The sequence below is a fragment of the Lithobates pipiens genome, unplaced genomic scaffold (genome assembly GCF_037356315.1).
Source record: "Lithobates pipiens isolate NorthernLeopardFrog02 unplaced genomic scaffold, aLitPip1_a1.2 Scaffold_27, whole genome shotgun sequence".
Taxonomy (NCBI): domain Eukaryota; kingdom Metazoa; phylum Chordata; class Amphibia; order Anura; family Ranidae; genus Lithobates; species Lithobates pipiens.
The window spans coordinates 124,609,175-124,629,830 of NW_027507788.1; the positions used below are offsets into that span (position 1 = coordinate 124,609,175).

At 42.3% G+C, this 20,656-nt stretch overlaps 1 protein-coding gene and 1 pseudogene across 1 annotated transcript in view; one reads left to right on the forward strand and one right to left on the reverse strand.

Annotated features, from left to right (window-relative positions):
- The window catches only part of ODAD1 (outer dynein arm docking complex subunit 1), a 254,860-nt gene that overhangs the window by 187,870 nt on the left and 46,334 nt on the right, over positions 1 to 20,656 (reverse strand). Inside the window, exons 4-5 of the mRNA XM_077457426.1 lie at positions 11,147 to 11,336; positions 4,044 to 4,166 (exon numbers count right to left, since the gene is read on the reverse strand). Of these exons, the coding sequence (XP_077313552.1) occupies positions 4,044 to 4,166; positions 11,147 to 11,336 (313 nt within the window). The remainder of the gene's footprint in view (positions 1 to 4,043; positions 4,167 to 11,146; positions 11,337 to 20,656) is intronic.
- LOC143934656 (U2 spliceosomal RNA) lies at positions 9,877 to 10,057 on the forward strand (annotated as a pseudogene).

Genomic DNA, 20,656 nt, shown 5'->3' on the forward strand with positions numbered 1-20,656 from the left:
TAAACCAAGTTTACCACCATAGTCTGGCCATATACCCACAAATCAAGCCATTACCTTGACTCTTCTAGCTCTTAATAAAAATAATGTTCTTTAGCAAGGAACATATATTCCACATTAATAATTATGCTAAAAACAATGGCTGGTGTGTGCTGTAAATTGCCTCTAGCATTGTTCCTGTTTCTTCCTGCTGGAGGCTGCCATTTAGCCAAAGCCCAGAGCCCCTGAGCAATAGTAGATCGTTAGGCTGTCAGTATATCGGCCTTTAAATTTTTGGCAAAGTGCCTAAAATTAGAGAGCAACTGAGCATGTGCAGAGCAGGGTGAGACAGTGTATTACCGGATTTTAAACAGCATAGGCACTCATTTTTAATGCTTTACACAGCTATATCTGCAAAAGGGGCCAGCCTGAAGAGATTTAGCAGGACTATATTTTCTGATTAAAGTTCAATTTTAAGATAAACTGCACTACTCAATGCCAAAAAATGCAATAATATTTAATTCCAATGGTATTGTCTCTGTTTAAACCACTCCTAAGGACAAAACTAGAATATGGGGTCCCGTTGGCACCAGTATTGTAAAAAGTGCATTGGGGTTTTCAAAACCCTCTGAGACTTTGGGGAAGAGGGGATCCCCCTTGAAATGCGTCAGCCTTTTGAAAAATCTTCTCACATTTGGGACTTGTCCAGTTGACCAGTCTATTCAAAGTACTTTTTTGGACTTTAATGTGCCTATTTGATGTTGCCGTTTGTATACATCTGAACTTGTTTATATTAATAAAGTTATCTGAAAAGTAATGAGCTAGGCTGGTGCGCCCTCTGTCTCTTGTTTTTGTAGGATACACACACACAGGATACACAGGGTCCTTATCAGATTTCCTCAATGGGTGCGCAGTCCACAATCATACAGAAAGTAGTACTAATGTTGTGACTTCAGCAGTAGTCTCTGTATCTATGTTTAATGGCACTGTTGTGACATTCGGTCAGATAAGTGGATCCATGGCGCCCTGTTCTGATGGGATATCCTTAGTCTTTCTGGGTTGAATAATGTCTCAGTGAACACAGGGGGGAAAAAATCATTGAAGGGGTCAGCACAGGAGACTAGGTGCATAATGCAACCAGAACTGCTTTTTGTTTAAATCTCTACTGGGAAACTACTTTGTTTTAACCACTCCGGAAGGTTTATCCACTTCCTGACCAGGCAATTTTTTGCAAAACAGTACTGCGTTATTTTAACTGACAATTGCGCGTTTGCGTAATGCTGTACCCAAATAAAATTGATGTCCTTTTTTTCCCCACAAATAGAACTTTCTTTTGGTGGTATTTGATCACCTTTGCAGTTTTTATTTTCTGTGTAGGTGGCGTGCCTTGCAGGGAGATCTTTCTCCCTCTATCTCTTTGGAGATCTCGCCCGACTGTGAATGTATGCAGGGATCTGTTAGTCCTGGGAGCCACTGAGCAAAGCTGTTCTCGTAAAATAGAAGACTTCTATGTTTAAAAGTGACAGCGGGAAACAGGAACAGAGGGTGAGAGCCAGAGCTGGTGGAATGGAGTTCTGCCACATTTCGGCTACAAAACTCGGTACGAGGGCTACTTCACAATACATGGTGGGTCAGATTCGGCCCGCAGGCTTTGTGCTTGACATATGTGGTTTAGAAAGTATTGAAGCCACCAAATTAGAATGACAGCCCAGCAACTAACATTTTTATTGAGAAGTCAGGAATAGCAGTGTTTCAGCCCAGAAGTATAGGAGTACTGCTATCAAGTACAGTATGTTACAAACACATAAAATACCCAGCTAGCAGGCATCATTCCAGCCTATCTTCTACACATCACTAAAATATTATGTTGCAAGATACAAAACTGAGAATCATTTGGTTTCAAGAAACACGCACACGCATGGTGCTAATTATCTTATTTTTAGCTGTGATCAAATCTATGTTCAATAGAAAATAATTATCTTTTAAATAATTAAACATCAAGTGAAACACATGGCATTCTCCAGTCCTGAGGACATATTCATGTTGTCAGATTGCTCCTTCAGCACATCTGATGTGATATGTAAATGCCAGACTTGCATGCTTCTCTTCTTATACTGTATGTACCACAAATACATTTTAATTTCCTTTATATGATAAAGAAAGGAACTCCAATTTACATAGAAATCTGCAAGATAACTGACACCCCTAAAGTAATACTCGAACCGAATGACATTCAGTTGCATCTTGCAACTCCTCTATGGCAGCCACTTCCAATCTACATGTATTCTCTATAGCAATGTCTGCATGGCATTTTACCCTTGGTGACAACAGTGGACCATACCTGTGTAATGTCTTTAGAAAAGGCCACTCTTAGTCTCCACAGGCTTATGTGACAGGGTGCAAACGCGGGAGAACAATGGGCAGACATGGACAGACTGTTGTTGCCCTATACCAGTAAGCACTGAATAAGTGACTTGGGGCTTGTTTACATTAAAAATGTCCACTGATGAGTGATCCGCTGTGGATTGCTCTTCAGAAGACATAATGTTGCCACCACCAGGTTCACAGGGGGCCCCATGATAATTATGTGTTACATCATGATTGCCAACTGTCCCGGATTTGCTGGTAAAGTCACGCTTTTTTAAAGATGTGTCAGAGTGGCTGTGTCTAGGGAAGCATCCCAAAACCTGTACTGTGCTCTCCTGTTCCAGTATTGTGCCCCCCCCCCCCATACTGTGCCTTCCTGACCCACCCACCCCCTGCTACTTTGCCCTTTTGCCTTCTCCCTGTACTGCGCCCTTTGTGTTGATTAGTCTTTGACTTATGGTCTTTTTTTTGTGTCTAAAAACAACTTTATTTAAAGCACTAATACAAATATGTTTAATTCTATCAACTATTTATACTTTAATAAATACTTTTATAATTCTTTAGATTAGATGCATGAATTGAAGCAGGCTGGTAGGGGCCCCAGTGCATTACTTTGCCCAGGGGCCCATGATGCTTTTAAGACAGCCCTGGCCATCACACTACTTATTTTAACCTCTGAAACCTGCCCCACTGCGCCACAACCATATAGGGGCAGTTGCAGCATGGCTCTATTCAGGTGACATGGGGGACAGTTCTTACCATGACTCAAAGCATGTGTAAATCCTGTTGGCTACCTTTGCAGCTTAAAGCAGAATTCCATCCAAAAGTGGAACCTCTGCTTATGCTTCCTCCCACCCTCCTGTGCTACATGTGGCACCTTTCAGAGGGGTGGGAGGAACGGGTATCTGTTTTAGACAGGTACCTATCCCCAATTCTGGGAGACTGCATCGTGGCGCTGTCCCTCGGAAGATCACCCCCCCCCCCCCCTTCGCCGCCGAGCCAGTTAGAAAGTGCAGTGCACTTCGCGTATGCACAGTAGGGAACCTTACCATGAAGTGCGGCAGCAGCACCCGAGAGCCGATCCAAATATCAGTTGGGGGTACCGACATCGTGGGAACCCTGCACAGGTAAGGGTCCTAATATAAAAAGTCAACAGCTACAGTATTTGTAGCAGCTGACTTCACATTTTTTCGTGGGGGGGAGTGGGGACTCCTCTGTAAGGAGTTGCACCTGGGGGGGGGGGTAAAAACGTAGCTTAAGCAGGGTTAAAAGAACTGAGGAGGCTGTGACAGGCACTAATCAAAGTGCCCAAGTTCCCTACCTATGCCCACCTTCTCCACTCATATAAGTTGTTCTATAGCTTCTATGAATGAAACAGTATCTATGAAATGGGAGGATGGTCCTTTTAATTTTCATGCACCCATCCTCCATTCAAAGATCCAGATCTAGATCTGTTTTGCGGGCAATTTTTGGGAAATTCAGTTTCTCAGTTCAATAAAAAAAATTGAAATCATAAATCTGGCATATGGCATAGAGTACCTTATGTCATAGCGTTGATGATAGGTAAATTAGAAAACTGAAAATGCTGCTGAGCATTTAAGGAGAAAAAAGTCTACCACATAGATCTGTGTCATATGCATCATAAAATATCATCCAATGTTATTTGCATAGCCTTGCTACAAGGACATGTGAGTGCTCACCCGGTCCAGTCGGTTCTCCATAACCTTCACATTTTTCTGTGCCTGGGCATTTTGTGTGGCTGACCCTGAAGAGCCTCTCACTTGTTTTCTCTGATCTGAAAGTTTTCTCTCCCAAGATTTTATCTGCAAAAAAATATTTTGTATTTAAAGGGAATCTACAGCGATTTTGCTAGCGGTTTCCTTCTTTCTTTATTACAGTCGCAATTAAAAAAAACAAATGAAAGTAATTGTAAATGATCACCTTGTAAAACAACCCATTCAGTTTGAAATAATCATAAAAAAAAGAAAAACATTTGTATATAGATATAAAAAAATAAATATTACAAATACCTTTTTTCCCTTTTTCTAGAAGTGATCACATATCCTCTATTCTCAGCTGCATAAGTTCTGGGGGGAGGAGAAAAAGCAGTACACTGAGCTTCCCAGTTAACGGCTAGCCAGGGGGAAAAAGGGGAGGCGGGTGGCGGGGGTAGTGTCAGGATAAGTGTGATCATTGGAGGAGAGCACACTGAGTTCCCAACACAGCTAGAGGACTGACCATAGTGTGTTCTCCTGCTTAGTGTGGTCACTTTTAAAGAGGAAGTAAACCCTGATGGGTTTACTTCCTCTTTGTCTCCCTGCAAAGGTAAAGAATAATGGACTACTATGCATCGCATAGTAGTCCATTATGTGTCACTTACCTGACACAGGAGCCAGCAAAGTCACCACTGTCCCCTGTAGTTCCGAGCGTTCATCTTCTTGGTGGGTCTCGGGCGCACGAGAGCCGACACTCGTGGCATATCGCTGAGATCTGTGGCTTGCCCAGTGCGCCTGCGCGCTGCTGTCTACGGCGCATGCGCCGTAGACAGCGGTGGCTGTCTTCAGGTAAATATCTCCTAAACCGTATCACATCTGAAACTACAACATATTTTCAGATGCAGGAAATCAAATGGTGCAAAAGCAGCCATTTTTAAAAGATGCAGGGATCTTTTTCCTGTGTTTTCCTGAGCCCAATCACATAGGTGTGAACCTAGTCCTAAATATATATTTTTTTAAGGTTAATCAGGTACATATTCAATACTGTATATTACCATTTTCTATCTTTTAGTATACACCGCTTGTTAAAAGAAAAGCCAGCGGTAACACATACAGTACCTCCCAACTTTCTGAGAGTAGACATTTATGCAGCCATTTAGAAAGATAGATAGTGCATTTTATATACAACTATATAGATCACACCAAACACGGGGGGACAAATGAAGAAGGAGGTACAGAGGGACATTGCTCCAAATCAAGGACAGTCCCTCAAAATCGGGGCCAGTTGGGAGCTATGAACTATATACAGCGGGTAAAATAGAATATTGAACACGTCAACATTTTCATAGTTAAATATATTTATATAGGTGCTATTGATATGAAATGTTCACCACATGTCAGGAACAACCCATGCAATCTATACATACAAAGAAACCAAAACAAGTTCAGAAATTAAGCTATGTATAATAAAATGGAAGGACACAGGGAAAAAGTATTGAACACATGAAGAAAGGGAGGTGCAAAAGGGCATAGAACGCTAAGTTGAAATCTATCAATAATTAGACAGCAATCCAGCCCCTTTTCAGTGCAAATTAATGTCAGCTGATTCAGTCTCAACTGATGACTATAAAAATGTGTCTTGTTACCAAGGTGGCACACAAGGAACATCTCCTGATTAGTAAAAGCAAAGAGCTTTCTCTAGACTTTTGCAACCTTAGTGTTGCAGAACATATTGATGGCATTGGTTACAGAAGGATTTCTAAACTTCTGAATGTTCCGGTGAGCACTCTTGGGGCCATAATCCAGAAGTGGAAAGAACATAATTTCTCCATAAAGCGGCCACAGCCAGGTGCTCCTCACAAGATTTCTGACAGAGTGAAAAGAATTATCAGAAGAGTTTTTAAAGAGCCAAGGACCACTTGTGGAGACCTTCAGAAAGACCTGGAATTAGCAGGTACAATTGTTTCAAAGAAAACAATAAGTAATACAATCAACTGCCATGGGCTGTATGCACGCTCACCACACAATAGAGGTCGACCGATATATCGGCCGATATTTGCCGTTTTTTAAATAATCGGCATCGGCCGATTGTGCTGATAAAAAGCTGATTTAGAACTACAGCGGGACTTTTCTATTCCAGAAGTCATTTCAGTCAGTGTAAGTTGCCTGAGTCGTCATAGAAACCCTTTCCTCCTCTCTGGGCAGGCTGCCAAGAAAAGAACAAAATGATACAATGTTTACACTTCAATGAATGAAATCATCTCTGTGTGTAGAAGTTCTCAGTTTAACCATTTAAAGACTAAATCTTTTCTGACACTTGTTGCTTACAAGTAAAAATCCTGTATTTTCTGCCAGAAAATCACTTAGACCCCCCCAAAAATTATATATATTTTTTTAGCAGAGATCCTAGGGAATAAAATAGCGGTTGTTGCAATATTTTATGTCACACGGCATTTGCACAGAGGTCTTTCAAATGCATTTTTTTTAGGAAAAAAATACACTATTTAAAAAATAAAATAAAAACAGTAAAGTTAGCCCATAAATTTTTTTCGTCCAAAAGTTTTGACTACCTGTTTTTATTTAATATATAGTTTTTTTTTTTAATCTAAATCATACATACAAGTAAACTGATTGGAGGTTTGTTTTGTTTAATAAATGTTTAAATGCAAGAAATTTTCTGTACCACTTATGAAGACTGCTTTCACACTGGAGCAGGCAGGCGTTGATGGTAAAACGCAAATTTTAGCGGCTCTTTACCATCATTTTAGCGGTGCTATTTGGCTGCTAGTGGGGCACATATAACCCAGCTAGCGGCCAAGGAAGAGGTTAAATGCGCCCGTGAAGCACTGCTGCCAAATCGCATTGCATGCGCATTCATATCAATGGGCAGGAGTGGTGGAGGAGCGGTATACACCACTCCAAACGTGCTGCTTGCAGGACTTTTTTTTTTTTTAAGATCCTGCCAGCGCATCACCTCAGTGTGAAAGCACTCTGTCTTTCACACAGACTGCAGGGGAGCCATTTTGCAGGCACTTTACAGGCGCTATTTTTAGCCCAAAAGCGCCTGAAAAACGCCCCAGTGGGAAAGGTGTGTTAGATCAAGGGGGATAAAAAAATAAATAAATAAATAAAAAAGGAAAAAAATAAATAAATAAAATAAAATCGGCCTAACATATCGGCCCAAAAAAATCGGCATCATATATCGGCTATCGGCCGCCATGATTTCTAAATATCGGCATCGGCATCGGCCAGAGAAAAACCCATATCGGTCGACCTCTACCACACAAGACTCAATTTCTAAAGAAAAAGCATACTGGTGCTCGTTTAAAGTTTGCTGCACAACATTTAGACAAACCTGTGAAATAATGAGAGAAAATAGTCTGATCAGATGAGACCAAAATTGAACTCTTTGGATGCCATAATACACACCATTTTTGGAGGTCAAATGGGCACGGCACATCACCCCAAAAACAGTCCCATACCAACAGTGACATTTGGAGGTGGGAACGTCATGGTGTGGAGTTGTTTTTTTAGCATACTGTATTGGCAAACCTCATACCATTGAAGGTAGGATGAATGGAAAAACATACCAAGACATTCTTGATAAAAATCTGCTGCCATCTACCAGGATGATGAAGATGAAATGAGGGTGGACATTTCAGCAAGACAATGATCCCAAACACAAAGCCAAGGAAACTCTCAACTGGTTTCAAAGAAAGAAAATAAAGCTGCTAAAATGGCCCAGCCAATCATCTGACTTAAATCCAATAGAAAATCTATGGAAAGAGCTAAAGATCAGGTTCTTAGAAGAGGCCCATGGAACCTTCAATGCCGTGTACACACGACCGGACATTCCGGCAGACTAGGTCCGACGGAATCAGTCCGTCAGACAATCTGATCGTGTGTGGGCTAATCCGATCGTTTTTCATTAAAAAAATCAGATGGACCTAGAAATAGAACATGCTTCAAATCTGTCCGACGGACTCAATCTTTATGCTGGTCTGATGGACCAAATACGACGCAAGGGAAGCTATTGCCTACTGGCTATTGAACTTCCTTTTTTAGTACCGTCTTACGTCATCACATTCAAAAATAACAGACTTTCGAACGGCCAAGTCTGTTCGTTTGGCAGTCCATCGGAATAAGATTTGAAGACTGTGTGGAAGAATGGGCCAAAATCACACCTGTCACACTAGTCACAGCAATGCATGTGACTATTTTCTCCATACAGGAGGCGTATTGAAGTTGTCATTAGACATGTGCGATTAGTTTCGTATGAATCTCAAATTCGTACGAATTTCCCTAAATTCGTACATTCGGGAGGATCCAAAATACGAATTGCCATGCGTCCGAATTTTGGACGAAATACGAACTTCTGTTTACGAATTTTCGGATCAGTCGGCGTCGCGTCGACGACTCATTATGCTTATTATGAGGGGCTCCCACCATCCCTGTGATATGCTGACTTCCTCCTGGGGCTGTACCAAAATTCCTGTGCTGTGCTGACATACTGAGCACAGCAGGGGTACAGCCCCAGGAGGAAGTCAGCACAGCACAGGGATGGTGGGAGCCCCTCATCTAGCGAAACTTCGTATTTCGGATAGGAAATTCTTCAACGGAATTTCGTATTTTGGATAAAAAACAAATTTCCATAAGCATCGACTGTCATATTAAGGTATATTTGTACGTTCGTACAAGTTAACGAACCTAGCGACGATTAGTATTTTGTACGAATTGAAATTGAATTTCAGATACGAAATACGAAGTACGAATTAATTCTAATACTAACCGTAATGGAACAGAACAAACCGAATTTATTGATGGCGCCCATGTCTAGTTGTCATTACCAACAAAGGGTTTTGTACGAAGTACTAAATAAATTTCAGTTAGCGTGTTCAATACTTTTCCCAGTTTATTACACATAAATTAATTTCTGAACTTATTTGTTTTAGTTTCTTTTTATGTATAGATTGCATGGGTTGTCCCCAACATGTGGTGAACATTTCATGCCAATAGAATCTTTAGAAATATATTTAACTAGAAAAATGGTGATGTGCTTAATACTTATTTTACCCGCTGTGTATCAGGCCAAATGAGGAACAACTGAGGAGGAGAGGGACTTTGTTCTGAATTAGGGACATTCCCTTGAAATTAGGGACAGTTGGGAGCTATGGTTTACAGACTCTGCAGAGCCTTTTACAAACACACCAGTCTCTGCAAGAAAGGTACAGTATACATCCAAATCTCACCGATAGAGACCCCATGAGATAAAAGAAACTCTCGGCTGTGTGACTCTTTAGTATCTAATAAAAAACTGTAATATCAGTTCTGGGTGGACTAATCCTTTAATTATCCCTTTTAACAAGCGGTGTATACTAAAAGATAGAAAATGGTAATATACAGTATTGAATATGTACCTGATTAACCTTAAAAAAATATATCTTTAGGACTAGGTTCACACCTATGTGATTGGGCTCAGGAAAACACAGGAAAAAGATCCCTGCATCTTTTAAAAATGGCTGCTTTTGCACCATTTGATTTCCTGCATCTGAAAATATGTTGTAGTTTCAGATGTGATACGGTTTAGGAGATATTTACCTGAAGACAGCCACCGCTGTCTACGGCGCATGCGCCGTAGACAGCAGCACGCAGGCGCACTGGGCAAGCCACAGATCTCAGCGATATGCCACAAGTGTCGGCTCCCGTGCGCCCGAGATCCACCAAGAAGATGAACGCTCGGAACTACAGGGGACAGTGGTGACTTTGCTGGCTCCTGTGTCAGGTAAGTGACACATAATGGGCTACTATGCGATGCATAGTCGCTTCTCGGCCTTTTGGCTAAGATCAAGTGTAGTATCTGTTCTTATCAGTTACCAAAAGTGGCGCTTGTTTACCGTCCCTGTTCTACGGCGAGGTGGAGCAGGGGTGGCGGTTGCTATGCAAAGCCTGTTGGTGTAAAGGTGACCTGGAACGGTTCGTAGCCGGACCGGGAAGCCTTCTGATGGGGGCGGAGAACCACTGGTCGGCGCCAGGGGAGGGGACCCTGGCAGACCGGCTTGGATTGTGGCAGCTTTAGCCCCAGTCAGTTTTTCGGGAGGGAACGCTTAGCTCTCCTGTTCCAGCAGAGGGGCGGCCTGTACCTTTCGAATATAATTAGGTATGAGTGACGGGAGTGAGGGTTTGACCTGATGGCAAAGGGTCTCACTAAGCTCGCTGATCTCCATGCCTTTCTGGCTGTGGTGGGGGCTGTCGTGGTCTGGGCTGGGCTGTCGGGATGCTTTTGTTGGAAAGCCCATGGTGATGTGCCCCTGGAGTGGCAGTCCAGGGGTGCCTTATTCACTGTGCGTCTGCACTTTGATTTTGGCACCTAGGTCACGTCACCATTACACGCTTTTTTTACACCTGCCTCTAGGGCCCGGCCTTTTGGCTAGGACCAGAGGAATTTTTGATTCCTGGCCGGAGGGCCGGTCATTGTATTGCACAATGGCCACTTTTCACTCTCCTCTCCACTATCCCTTCCTCACTTTTTATTTGTGTGTGTTTTGTCACGGTCTGTCACTGCACGTTTTGATTAGTAGGGTGTCGGTCCTCGGACCAATCCTGAACGTCTTGAGGGAGAGCGGACATAGGCCTTCTGGCTTGGTCCAATCTCCATGAGGGGGGGCCTACCTTCGGGGAAGCCCCCACAGTACCAAGTACCTAGGAGGTTCTGTTTCGGCAGTCCTCCCGGGGAAAGGAGGTCTTCCGGTTTCGTCCGGGGACCACTTGTTGAGTCTGGTACCTCAGTCCCCGTCTGGAGCCTAACGCCCCGGGGGATCAGGGTATGGTCCTTCTTTTGGAGGACATCAGGCACCCGTCTGCACTTTTTAGTGTTTCACTCTTTATGTGTGTGCACTTTTTTTATGCACCGGGTGGAAGTTTTTTGGGTGTGTTTGCACGCCATGGGCTTTTTCAATAGAAAAAAATCCTTTAATTATCCCTAACTGTACAATATATAAGCATTATTGCTTCCACAAGCAACTTTTCATACAAATGCTTTGCTTTGTGACAGATGACATTTGGCCTTATTCTTTACTCATATAATTTACCTCTTTATCTAGCTCAGCAATGATTTGCTTCTCGGTTGCAATTTCATTATCTAGTTCTTCCTTTTGTTCCAGCAAGGCCTGGAGTTTTTCCTGGCTGTCCTGATCACGGTACTGATTGCTACGACTTTCCGATATTTTTAGGTCCTTCAGCAGCTCCTCCTGTTCTTTCTTCAGAGCACGCATCTCTGCCCTGATCAAAGACAACATGAGCATATACACACAATACAAAGCACCTGAAATCCCTATCGCTCTATACATAAAAGTTTGCTGGTACTAAAATGTTATACATCATTAACTAAACTATTTTAAATGCAAAGTGCAGTACTATAGTAAAATTATACCCTTAAACCCCTAAAATAATACACACATTTTTCCTTAAAGTCCTTAAAGCAAATTCCATATATATATATATATATATATATATATATACACTGTATATACTGTATATCTACTTACTTTTGTCAATAGTTTACAGTATTAGATACACTACAACGAATACTGGTCTCCAATACAAAATAGACAGAGGTGCAATATCTAAGGTACAAAACCAGAGTACAAAAACCAATACAAATAAAGTGCAACAGTGAAAAAATAATTTGTACATGAATAAATAAATTTAAGCCCATACACATCTGCTGGATATTAATAATTCATACACTTTGAAAGTTCACGTACAATAACAAAACTTCACATTTCCAACACATGGGGTTGATTTACCAAAACTGGAGAGTGCAAAATCTGGTGCAGCTCTGCATAGAAACCAATCAGCTTTTAGGTTCCATTGTCAAAGCTTAACTGAACAAGCTTAAAGAGGAAGTAAACCCCTTCAAACCACTTTGGCCTACAGGTAAGCCTAGATTAAGGCTTACCTGTAGGTCCAAGCAATATCTCCTAAACCTATATGGTTTAGGAGATATTTGCCCGAAAATGGGCACCGCTGTCTACGGCGCATGCGCCGTAGACAGCGGCGCGCAGGCGCACTAAATGCGGCAAATTCAAGAATGGATTTGCCTAATTTGTCGACTCCCGTGCGCATGCGCGGGAGTGACGTCATCGCGGCTTCGCCGAATGGCAGAGGCGGAGCTGCGAGACGTGACTCCCGTGCGCATGCGCGGGAGTGACGTCATCGCGGCTTCGCCGCTGTCATTGGTCGGAGCTGCGAGACGCCACCAGCAAGATGGATGCGGCGGACTACAGGGATCAGCGGTGACTTCGCTGGCTCCTGTGTCAGGTAAGTGACACATAATGAGCTACTATGCGATGCATAGTAGTCCATTATGCTTTACCTTTAGTAAACCCATCAGGGTTTACTTCCTCTTTAAGTTAGAAGCTAATTGGCTACTATGCACAGCTGCACCAGATTTTGCACTCTCCAGTTTTTGTAAATTAACCCCAGTGTGCTTTTTGTGTAAAAACCCAATTAAAGTGGTATTGAACCCAAAAACAAAAATGTATTATATTGCAGCGTATAAATTCTTTTGTTTTTTGCATTTGTTTTTTCTGTCTTTTTACCTTTATTTTCACCCGGTGATCCGGACAGTAAGTCTGTTCTTTATCAACTTTCCTTAACAGATCAAGCTGTTCAGACAAAGTGGCAGTTCGAGGATTGAGACAAACCATTTACCACTGACAGGGGTGCTTACAGTGATCATCGTTTATTTATTTAAATATATCCCTTATCCCATAAGGAAAAAAACTCTTGCTCTAACTGCTTAAAATTGTTAGCAGTTCAGCATTAGTGTATATAGCACTACCCTCTCCCTAGATTGACAATGCTGATGTCTAAAGGTGTCACCATTTCTCCTGCGTCCAGAGTGGAGACACCCAAAAACAGGAAGTGCTACTGTCCAAATCACCATGTAAGAATAAAGGAAAAAAGCCTAAAAAAAAAAAGAAAACTAATACAGACCTCACACTGATGCAAAGTTGAAATATACAAAATTTTAGTTTTTTAGTTTAATAGTGCTTAAACCCTCAGTGCTACCAGTTGCTCCACTCTAAAGGGCAAACTCTCATTTCTTTTCAAAGATTCTAATAGATATATGAGGCCATGAAGAGCTTTACTCTCTGAAGGGTTGATACTCAGGATGGATCCACAAAATTTTAGACAACTCATCAGATTGCATAGCTCAAAAAAAACAAAACATAAAAATGAACTACAGTGATTTCTGTATACAGAACGCTTGTATTATAAACTTGCAAAAATCACTTATGCCGTGTACACATGACGGGACTTTTTGGCAGACTAGGTCCAAAGGGATTAGTCCGTCGGACAATTCGATCGTGCGGGGGCTAGTCCGATCGTTTAAAAAACTCAATTCCGACAGACTAAAATCGGGAAAACTGTTCGTCTGTGTGCTGGTCCAACGGACCAAATACGACGCAAGGGAAGCTATTGGCTACTGGCTATTGAACTTCCTTGTTTAGTCCCATTTACGTCATCACATTCAAAACAAACAGGCTAACGAACAGACTTAGCCCGTTCATGTGTGGCCAAGTCCGTTCATTCGGAAAGTCTGTCAGAACTCCGCCGAAAGTCCTTCAGGAAGACCATCGTAACAAGTCTGCCAGAAAGTCCGGCCGTGTGTACGCGGCATTACACATACTGGTGCACTAAACCATTTTAAATGTAAAATTGCTCACAGAATAGATAATCCTGGACTTGCACAAGGCTGTTGATGCTGGAACTCCGAAGTGCATAACTATGTTCCAACCACCTCACTGATGTCACCCTCCGCCTTATGCATTATGTCCAATAGACTACATTAAGGGCAACAGTATACATACTTTACATACAACTGCATCTGTGCTGGCTTTCCATGAAAACCATATTTTTCCTTAATTCCATTGGGAAAGTCACATGACCAGTGACGCAACACATCAGGAGAAGACGGTGACGTCACTTCCGGTGTCTCGTATACTCTGAAGCAACGGTGAGGAGGCAAGGTTTTTTAATGTTACAAAAGTGATTTTACAAGATGATCTATATGTGAGTGGGCACTTTTTCTATGTCTAAAAATAAACAAACATACATTAACAATCTTGAGCTATGAAATTCTGTTATTTTGCTTTGAGAAACATCTAAAGGAGCGGTTCTCAGGGTTTTCAAAGAAGAGTACATAGGATCCAGGATACAGCTGATATTCCCATTTGGGATTATCCAAGGTGAGATCTGACCCATGGGAGTCCTTTGCTGAGGTGAGCAGACATTGAACTCAGAGGTGGCGGAGGCAATCTTTTGAATCACCTATTATTTAATCGATTTGTGGCACGGCTTTGGAGTGAAATCCTTTCACAGAAGTGAATGCAAATTCATCATATACATTTTTTCTTTGGAAATTATTTGGACTGTTATTATCATTAAGAAATGTAAAATGTTTTGTTTTTAGGATTCTTGGTTTTATTTGCATATTATGTAATTGTATGTGTTCACAACACTTTTTCTTAGTAATTGACCTCATTTCTGAGTGTTTTTTTGCTTGAGTAGTAGCACTATTAAGGTGTAGTATTCTACCTAAAAAAATGTTTTATGTTTTTTTGTCCATTGGATTAGAGCACTATTATTTGTTTATTTAATTTTACTATTAGTGTGAGATCACTATTGAATAGTTGCAGCTGTCCCTCTCATATACATTTATTTACTATTTTCTATCACTACACATAGCAGCTCTTGGGTATTCCACACATATTTCCTGACGATCAGGCAACTGATCCAGACAGTCTAGGTGAACTCACAAGACTAATTATTACTATTATACGGGATTTATATAGCGCCAAACATTTTCTGCAGTGCTTTAAGAAAAAAAGAGTCAGTGCAGTTACAATACAATTCTATAGAAGAGGATTAAGGCTGGGTTCACACCGCTGCGGGTGAGAGATCCGGATGTGATTCGCACCGCACTGCAGTGCAAATCACATCCGATCTGTCTGTGCGATGCGAGTTCAGCCATACAGATAGTATGGCTGAATTCGCATCGCACCCGCCGCAAACTCGCACAGGACCCTTTTTTTGGTCCGCAGCAGAATCGGATCGCATGGGTGTTCACACCATGCGATCCGATTCCTGTCCGAGTTTGCAGATCGCACTGCGATATGCGGACTGGTCTGGGGGTGTCATTAACATTTCATTGACACTCCCAGCAGTCCGCATAGGGCAGTGTGAACTGCCGGCGGGAGGCATGCGATGCGGGAAAACACTGCGGATTCGCGGCGTTCCCGCATCGCTATGGTGTGAACCTAGCCTAAAGCCCAACTCCACCAAATTTTTTGCCAACCGGTGCTTAAGCTCATACATAAATTCACAGATATCTCCTTACAAGATAACCCAGCAGCAATCCTACTTAACCTCATCCTTTATCAAGGAAACATTATCATAAATCCCTTCTCAAACACCTCCTTAATGCTGCACGTCCTGCATCCCACCTCTATGGAAGCAACAGTCCATGCCAACCTTGGCCCACTGGCTCGCAAGAGTGAAGGACATTGAGCAAATGGAAGATCTGACCTCTGCTTTGCGAGATAAATCAGAGGAACATAAGTCCAGATGGTTTCACTCGGACCTCTTCCACTTCTCTGATGAATTCCTCCAATACGCATGTTAGGATCCACCGTTTGGGATCTCTATTGCGTGTTCAGGGCTATTGATTCTGGCTCCCTGGGGGTGATACCCCCACTCCCCTCCACCCCCCCCCCTTTTTTTCCTCTCTCTCTCTCTTATCTTTTCCTTCTTCTCCATTTATCTTTCTAAACCAAAAAACAAAAAGTGATGGACACGGAAGCATATATGTACCCTGTATTAGACTTCAGTTGGTGGTGTGAACCTGATTGATGGGTCCCCTTTACTCATGTGCAATTGTTTTGTATGGTTGAGCTTTTTGCACTCATTATCATTTCTATGCAATGCAAAGTTGTCTCTATATTGATATCTGTGTCACATCTTTAAATAAAAAATATAAAAAGAAAAAAAGCCCAAGTCCAGGAAAATTTTAAATTAGCCCTTGCAGTGGGGCTGCATCTGCCCTGGTATATGGTATATGAGAGAGGAGAAACACTTTTACTCACCTGATCCTCCGCTTCCCCAACTGATGTGCTCCCTTATGCTCCAGACTGTCACTCAGCACGATCACCTCCAATGCAGGACTGTGGACCCCCTTTTGGTCTTCATGACATCAGGACCCTAGACTGCTGGAGCAAGAGATGGGGGAACTCGTCCCCTTTTATTGTTTCCTCCAAATCTAAGAAATTAACCTTTCCAGTGCAGGCGCATCAGCAAGGGATACGTTTTTAGTTGCCTGGAGTTGGAATTTTAGGCCCCTTTTGCATAAAGGGTCCGATTAGTTCCCCTTGTCAGTTTTTCAGGTGGATTGCCAACATGAACTACAATGATAATCCCTTGAGCATAAGTGTGATGACCCAAATGGGAAAAAGTAGAAAATTCTTTTGAAGCCTTGCTGCACCCTAGGACTGATGTTGTCCTCAGAACACTGTAGAAAATACATAAAAACAGAGGGTGTACTGACCTAGTGCATTATCCAACAACAAGTTTTATAGGGGTAAAATATAATAAATAGCTACTCACAAACATAGGCAGTCATTAAAAGCGTTCGTCATCGTGATCATTTGCTGTTTGGCTCTAATGAAGAAGGACATACCTTTGACACGTGTCAGCCAGCAGGGACTCCGGGAAAGTCCCCCCTAAGCTTTAACTATCGGCTGGCCTGGGAGAGTGTAACCACGTGAAGTGGCTTGATGAGCACTTGTTCCTACCTGTGTTTGTGAGTAGCTATTTATTATATTTCACCCCTCATAAAAATAGTTTTTGGATAATACACTAGGCCAGAGCGCCCCCTATTTTTATCTGTTTTTTCAGGTGGACCTGTTTGGATGTTTCAATAACCCCTATGGACAGACAGATGTAAACGGACTTGTGTCTGTTTACACTCGCCTACCAGTTTGCTAAAAAAAAAAAAACACGGAAGGGGATCTGTCCTCCTCAAATCTAGGCGAATCAGAGGGCAGTCCATTGTAAACAAACAGCGGAGTCCCATTACTCCCAGCCACCCATAGGGCAGAGAGTGCTCCTTGTCCTCCCTGCAAAAACTGAGCGAACATGTCTGGTTCATGCCCTGATCTGCAAGAGATCGGTGGACAGATCCACTGCTGGTCTCAACAGAGTCTGCCCCCTGTGAAAGGGGCATAAGAGGGACCTGCTTTTAAGAGCTTTCAATCAAATAGATACTTTCATTAGCCTTGATCTGTTAAAATAAATTCTCACTGTAGAACATGCATTTGCAGCAACAATATCTAACTTCTCCAAAATTTCTAATTTAGCACCCAAAAAAATGACTACAGGGTAATTCTCTTTCAGTTTTTCTAAAAGGTTGTATGAAAGTGGAGGTCCATCATTTTCTCCAACAAGGGCTTTTCCTGACATGGTTTTCCAAAACATTTCAGTAAATTAGCTAAGGCGCTCCAACAAATCTTCTCTTAGTACAAACATCAATTGCTTGCTTAGTACATAAAACTTAATAGCATCTCCCTGCAGCTCCTACTGTCACTCTTCAAAGAGCTGGCAGCAGGAGAGGAGTGAATTTGATGTGCTACTTAATTGGTGCTAGCGTTGTCTTTAATTTAAAAACGTTCGCATTTTCCGCTGTGCAGACAATGCTTGTGTGGAATGGTAATGCACACACTCTTTTAGATCACAGCTCTTTATATAGAGAAGGAGTAATGTATCTGTGAAATCTGTGAAAATGTATCTATGATATGAACCATTCATGTAAAATGAAGCACAAGGTTACTTATAATATAAACTCTATTTGCTTCTCTTTGTATGCAAAATATACACCAATCTCAGATGCAGCATGGACCCACTTCCCAATGCCCAGCCCTTTACCACCTCCGCTTTTTGGCAAAGCGATTGTGCTGCAGTGCAAGGGGTGACTACAGGCTCTATATAATAAATTGGAAAGCCAAAGAAAACAGTAGTGAGCTGCATCCACGTGTGGGAAAGTGCAGCGTGGTGCAGCAACAGTTAACACTCAGAGTCCAGTTGCAGTAACTGTATTGAAGTTAAAGTTCAATAAAACACAAATACCTGGCATGGAGAAAACCCAACCAGGAGCATTTACTGACTGTAGCAGCGAAAAGTATAACAGTAGGTCTCAGATGCACCGACAACATCTGGCTCGAGAGGTGGAATGCAGCCTGGCTGGTCCGTACCCGGTTGGGGAGGCTTCTAGGAAGGATGGTGTGTCCCTGCTCTTTCCCTCATCATCTGGAACCTCTCCCTGGCACTAATTACTGTCCCTGACGGATGGATTACCTGTCCCTACACTTACCCACATGCAAAATGTGAGCCAAGCCTGGGAGCCGGCATCCTAAATACACTCTACCTGACCCAAGATGGCCGCCAGAGTCACATGAGGCACCAGCAGCCAATTACATAGCTTCCCCAGTAACCCAGGAAACCATAAAGGAGCCATGTTCCTCTTGACTTCTTCTCCCTTTGCAATGCCGCTGCAGTTGAGCATCACCTGTGGTGGAGAAAGTAGATTGCACCTCCTACACAAAGTGTCTGAGGTTTTCTGTGAGAGCCAATTAGATAGGAGGGTTGGTAGAACCCATACTTACAAAAGTAAGCCTTTACTTTAACCTCTTCAGCCCCAGAAAATTTGGCTGCTGAATGACAGGGCCATTTTTTGTGATTCGGCACTGCGTTGCTTTAACTGACAATTGCGCGGTTGTGCGACACTGCACCCAAACAAAATTGTCGTCCTTTTTTTTAAACAAATAGAGCTTTCTTTTGGTGGTATTTGATCACCTCTGCGGTTTTTATTTTTTGCGCTATAAACAAAAATATAGCGACAATTTTGAAAAAAACGCATTATTTTTTACTTTTTGTTATAATAAATATCCCCCAAAAATATATAAAAAAACATTTTTTTTTCCCTCAGTTTAGGCCGATACGTATTCTTCTACACATTTTTGGTAAAAAAAAATCGCAATAAGCGATTATTGATTGGTTTGCGCAAAAGTTATAGCATTTACAAAATAGGGATAGTTTTATAGCATTTTTATTAATAATTTTTTATTATTATTTTTTTTACTAGTAATGGTGGCGATCAGCGATTTTTATTGTGACTGCGACATTGTGGGGGACCCATCGGACATTTTTGACACATTTTTGGGACCATTGTCATTTATACAGTAATCACTGCTATATAAATGCAGTGATTCCTGTGTAAATGACACTGGCAGTGAAGGGGTTAACCAGTGGGTGGCAGTGTAGAGGTTAAGTGTTCCTAGGGGTGTGTTACTAACTGTGGGGGGTTGGGCTTTCATTTAGTGAACACTGATCTCTGCTCCAATCACATGGAGCAGAGATCAGCGTCACTAGTTGCTAGGCAGAATGGAGAAATGCTGTTTACACGGCATTTCCTCCATTCAGCCGTCCCGTGAGACGATCGCAGGTATGCCCGCGGCGATCGAGTCCGCGGGTCCCGCGACCGGACTCACGGGGGTCCCGACCAGTGCAGCAGCACGCCGCCGGCGGCGCGCTCCCGATGGCAGGGTGGCATTAAAGATTGGACGTACCTGTACGCCAATATGCCTGCCCGTGCCATTCTGTCGACATACTTGGGCGTGCGCTGGTCGGGAACCGGTTAACCACCTTTTTATTTTTTGCGCTATAAACAAAAAAAGAGCGTAAATTTTGAAAAAAAAAACACAATATTTTGTACTTTTTGCCATAATAAAAATCCCCCTTTTTTTTAAGAAAAAGTGAATTTTAGGCCGATATGTATTCTTCTACATATTTTTGGTAAAAAAAATTGCAATAAGCGTATATTGATTGGTTTGCGCATAAGTTATAGTGTCTACAAAATAGGAGATAGATTTATAGCCTTTTTTTATTTTTGTTTTTTAACTAGTAATGGCAGCGATCTGCGATTTTTATCGGGACTGCAACATTATGATGGGCACATCGTACACTCTTGACATGTTTTTGGGACCATTGGCATTTATACAGCAATCAGTGCTATAAAAATGCACTGATTACTGTAAAAATGTCACTGGCAGGGAAGGGGTTGACAGGGAAGGGAATGGCAGGGAAGGGGCGATCAAGGGGTTAACTGTGTTCCCTACTTGTGTTTCTAACTGTAGGAGGAGGGGACTGACCTAGAGGAAGTGACGGATCATGGTTCCTAGCTAATAGGAAGTCACGATCTGTCACACCTCTCAGAATAGAATAGGGATTTGTATGTTTACACGCACTCCACCCTGTTCTGCCTCTCATGCCCGCGATTGCTCGTGGCCGACGTTGCAATGCAACGAGCATCTGCAACCCCCTGCTATGCCTATCGACGTATAGCTACGACGGCTCGCCAGATCGTGCCGACCTGCCGCTGTAAAATGATGGCGGCTGGTCGGCAAGCGGTTAAAGTGTATTTGCATTTTTGCAGCCAAATTGGGACAATTCCTACTTTATATTTGTCGCATGTTCCTATTTGC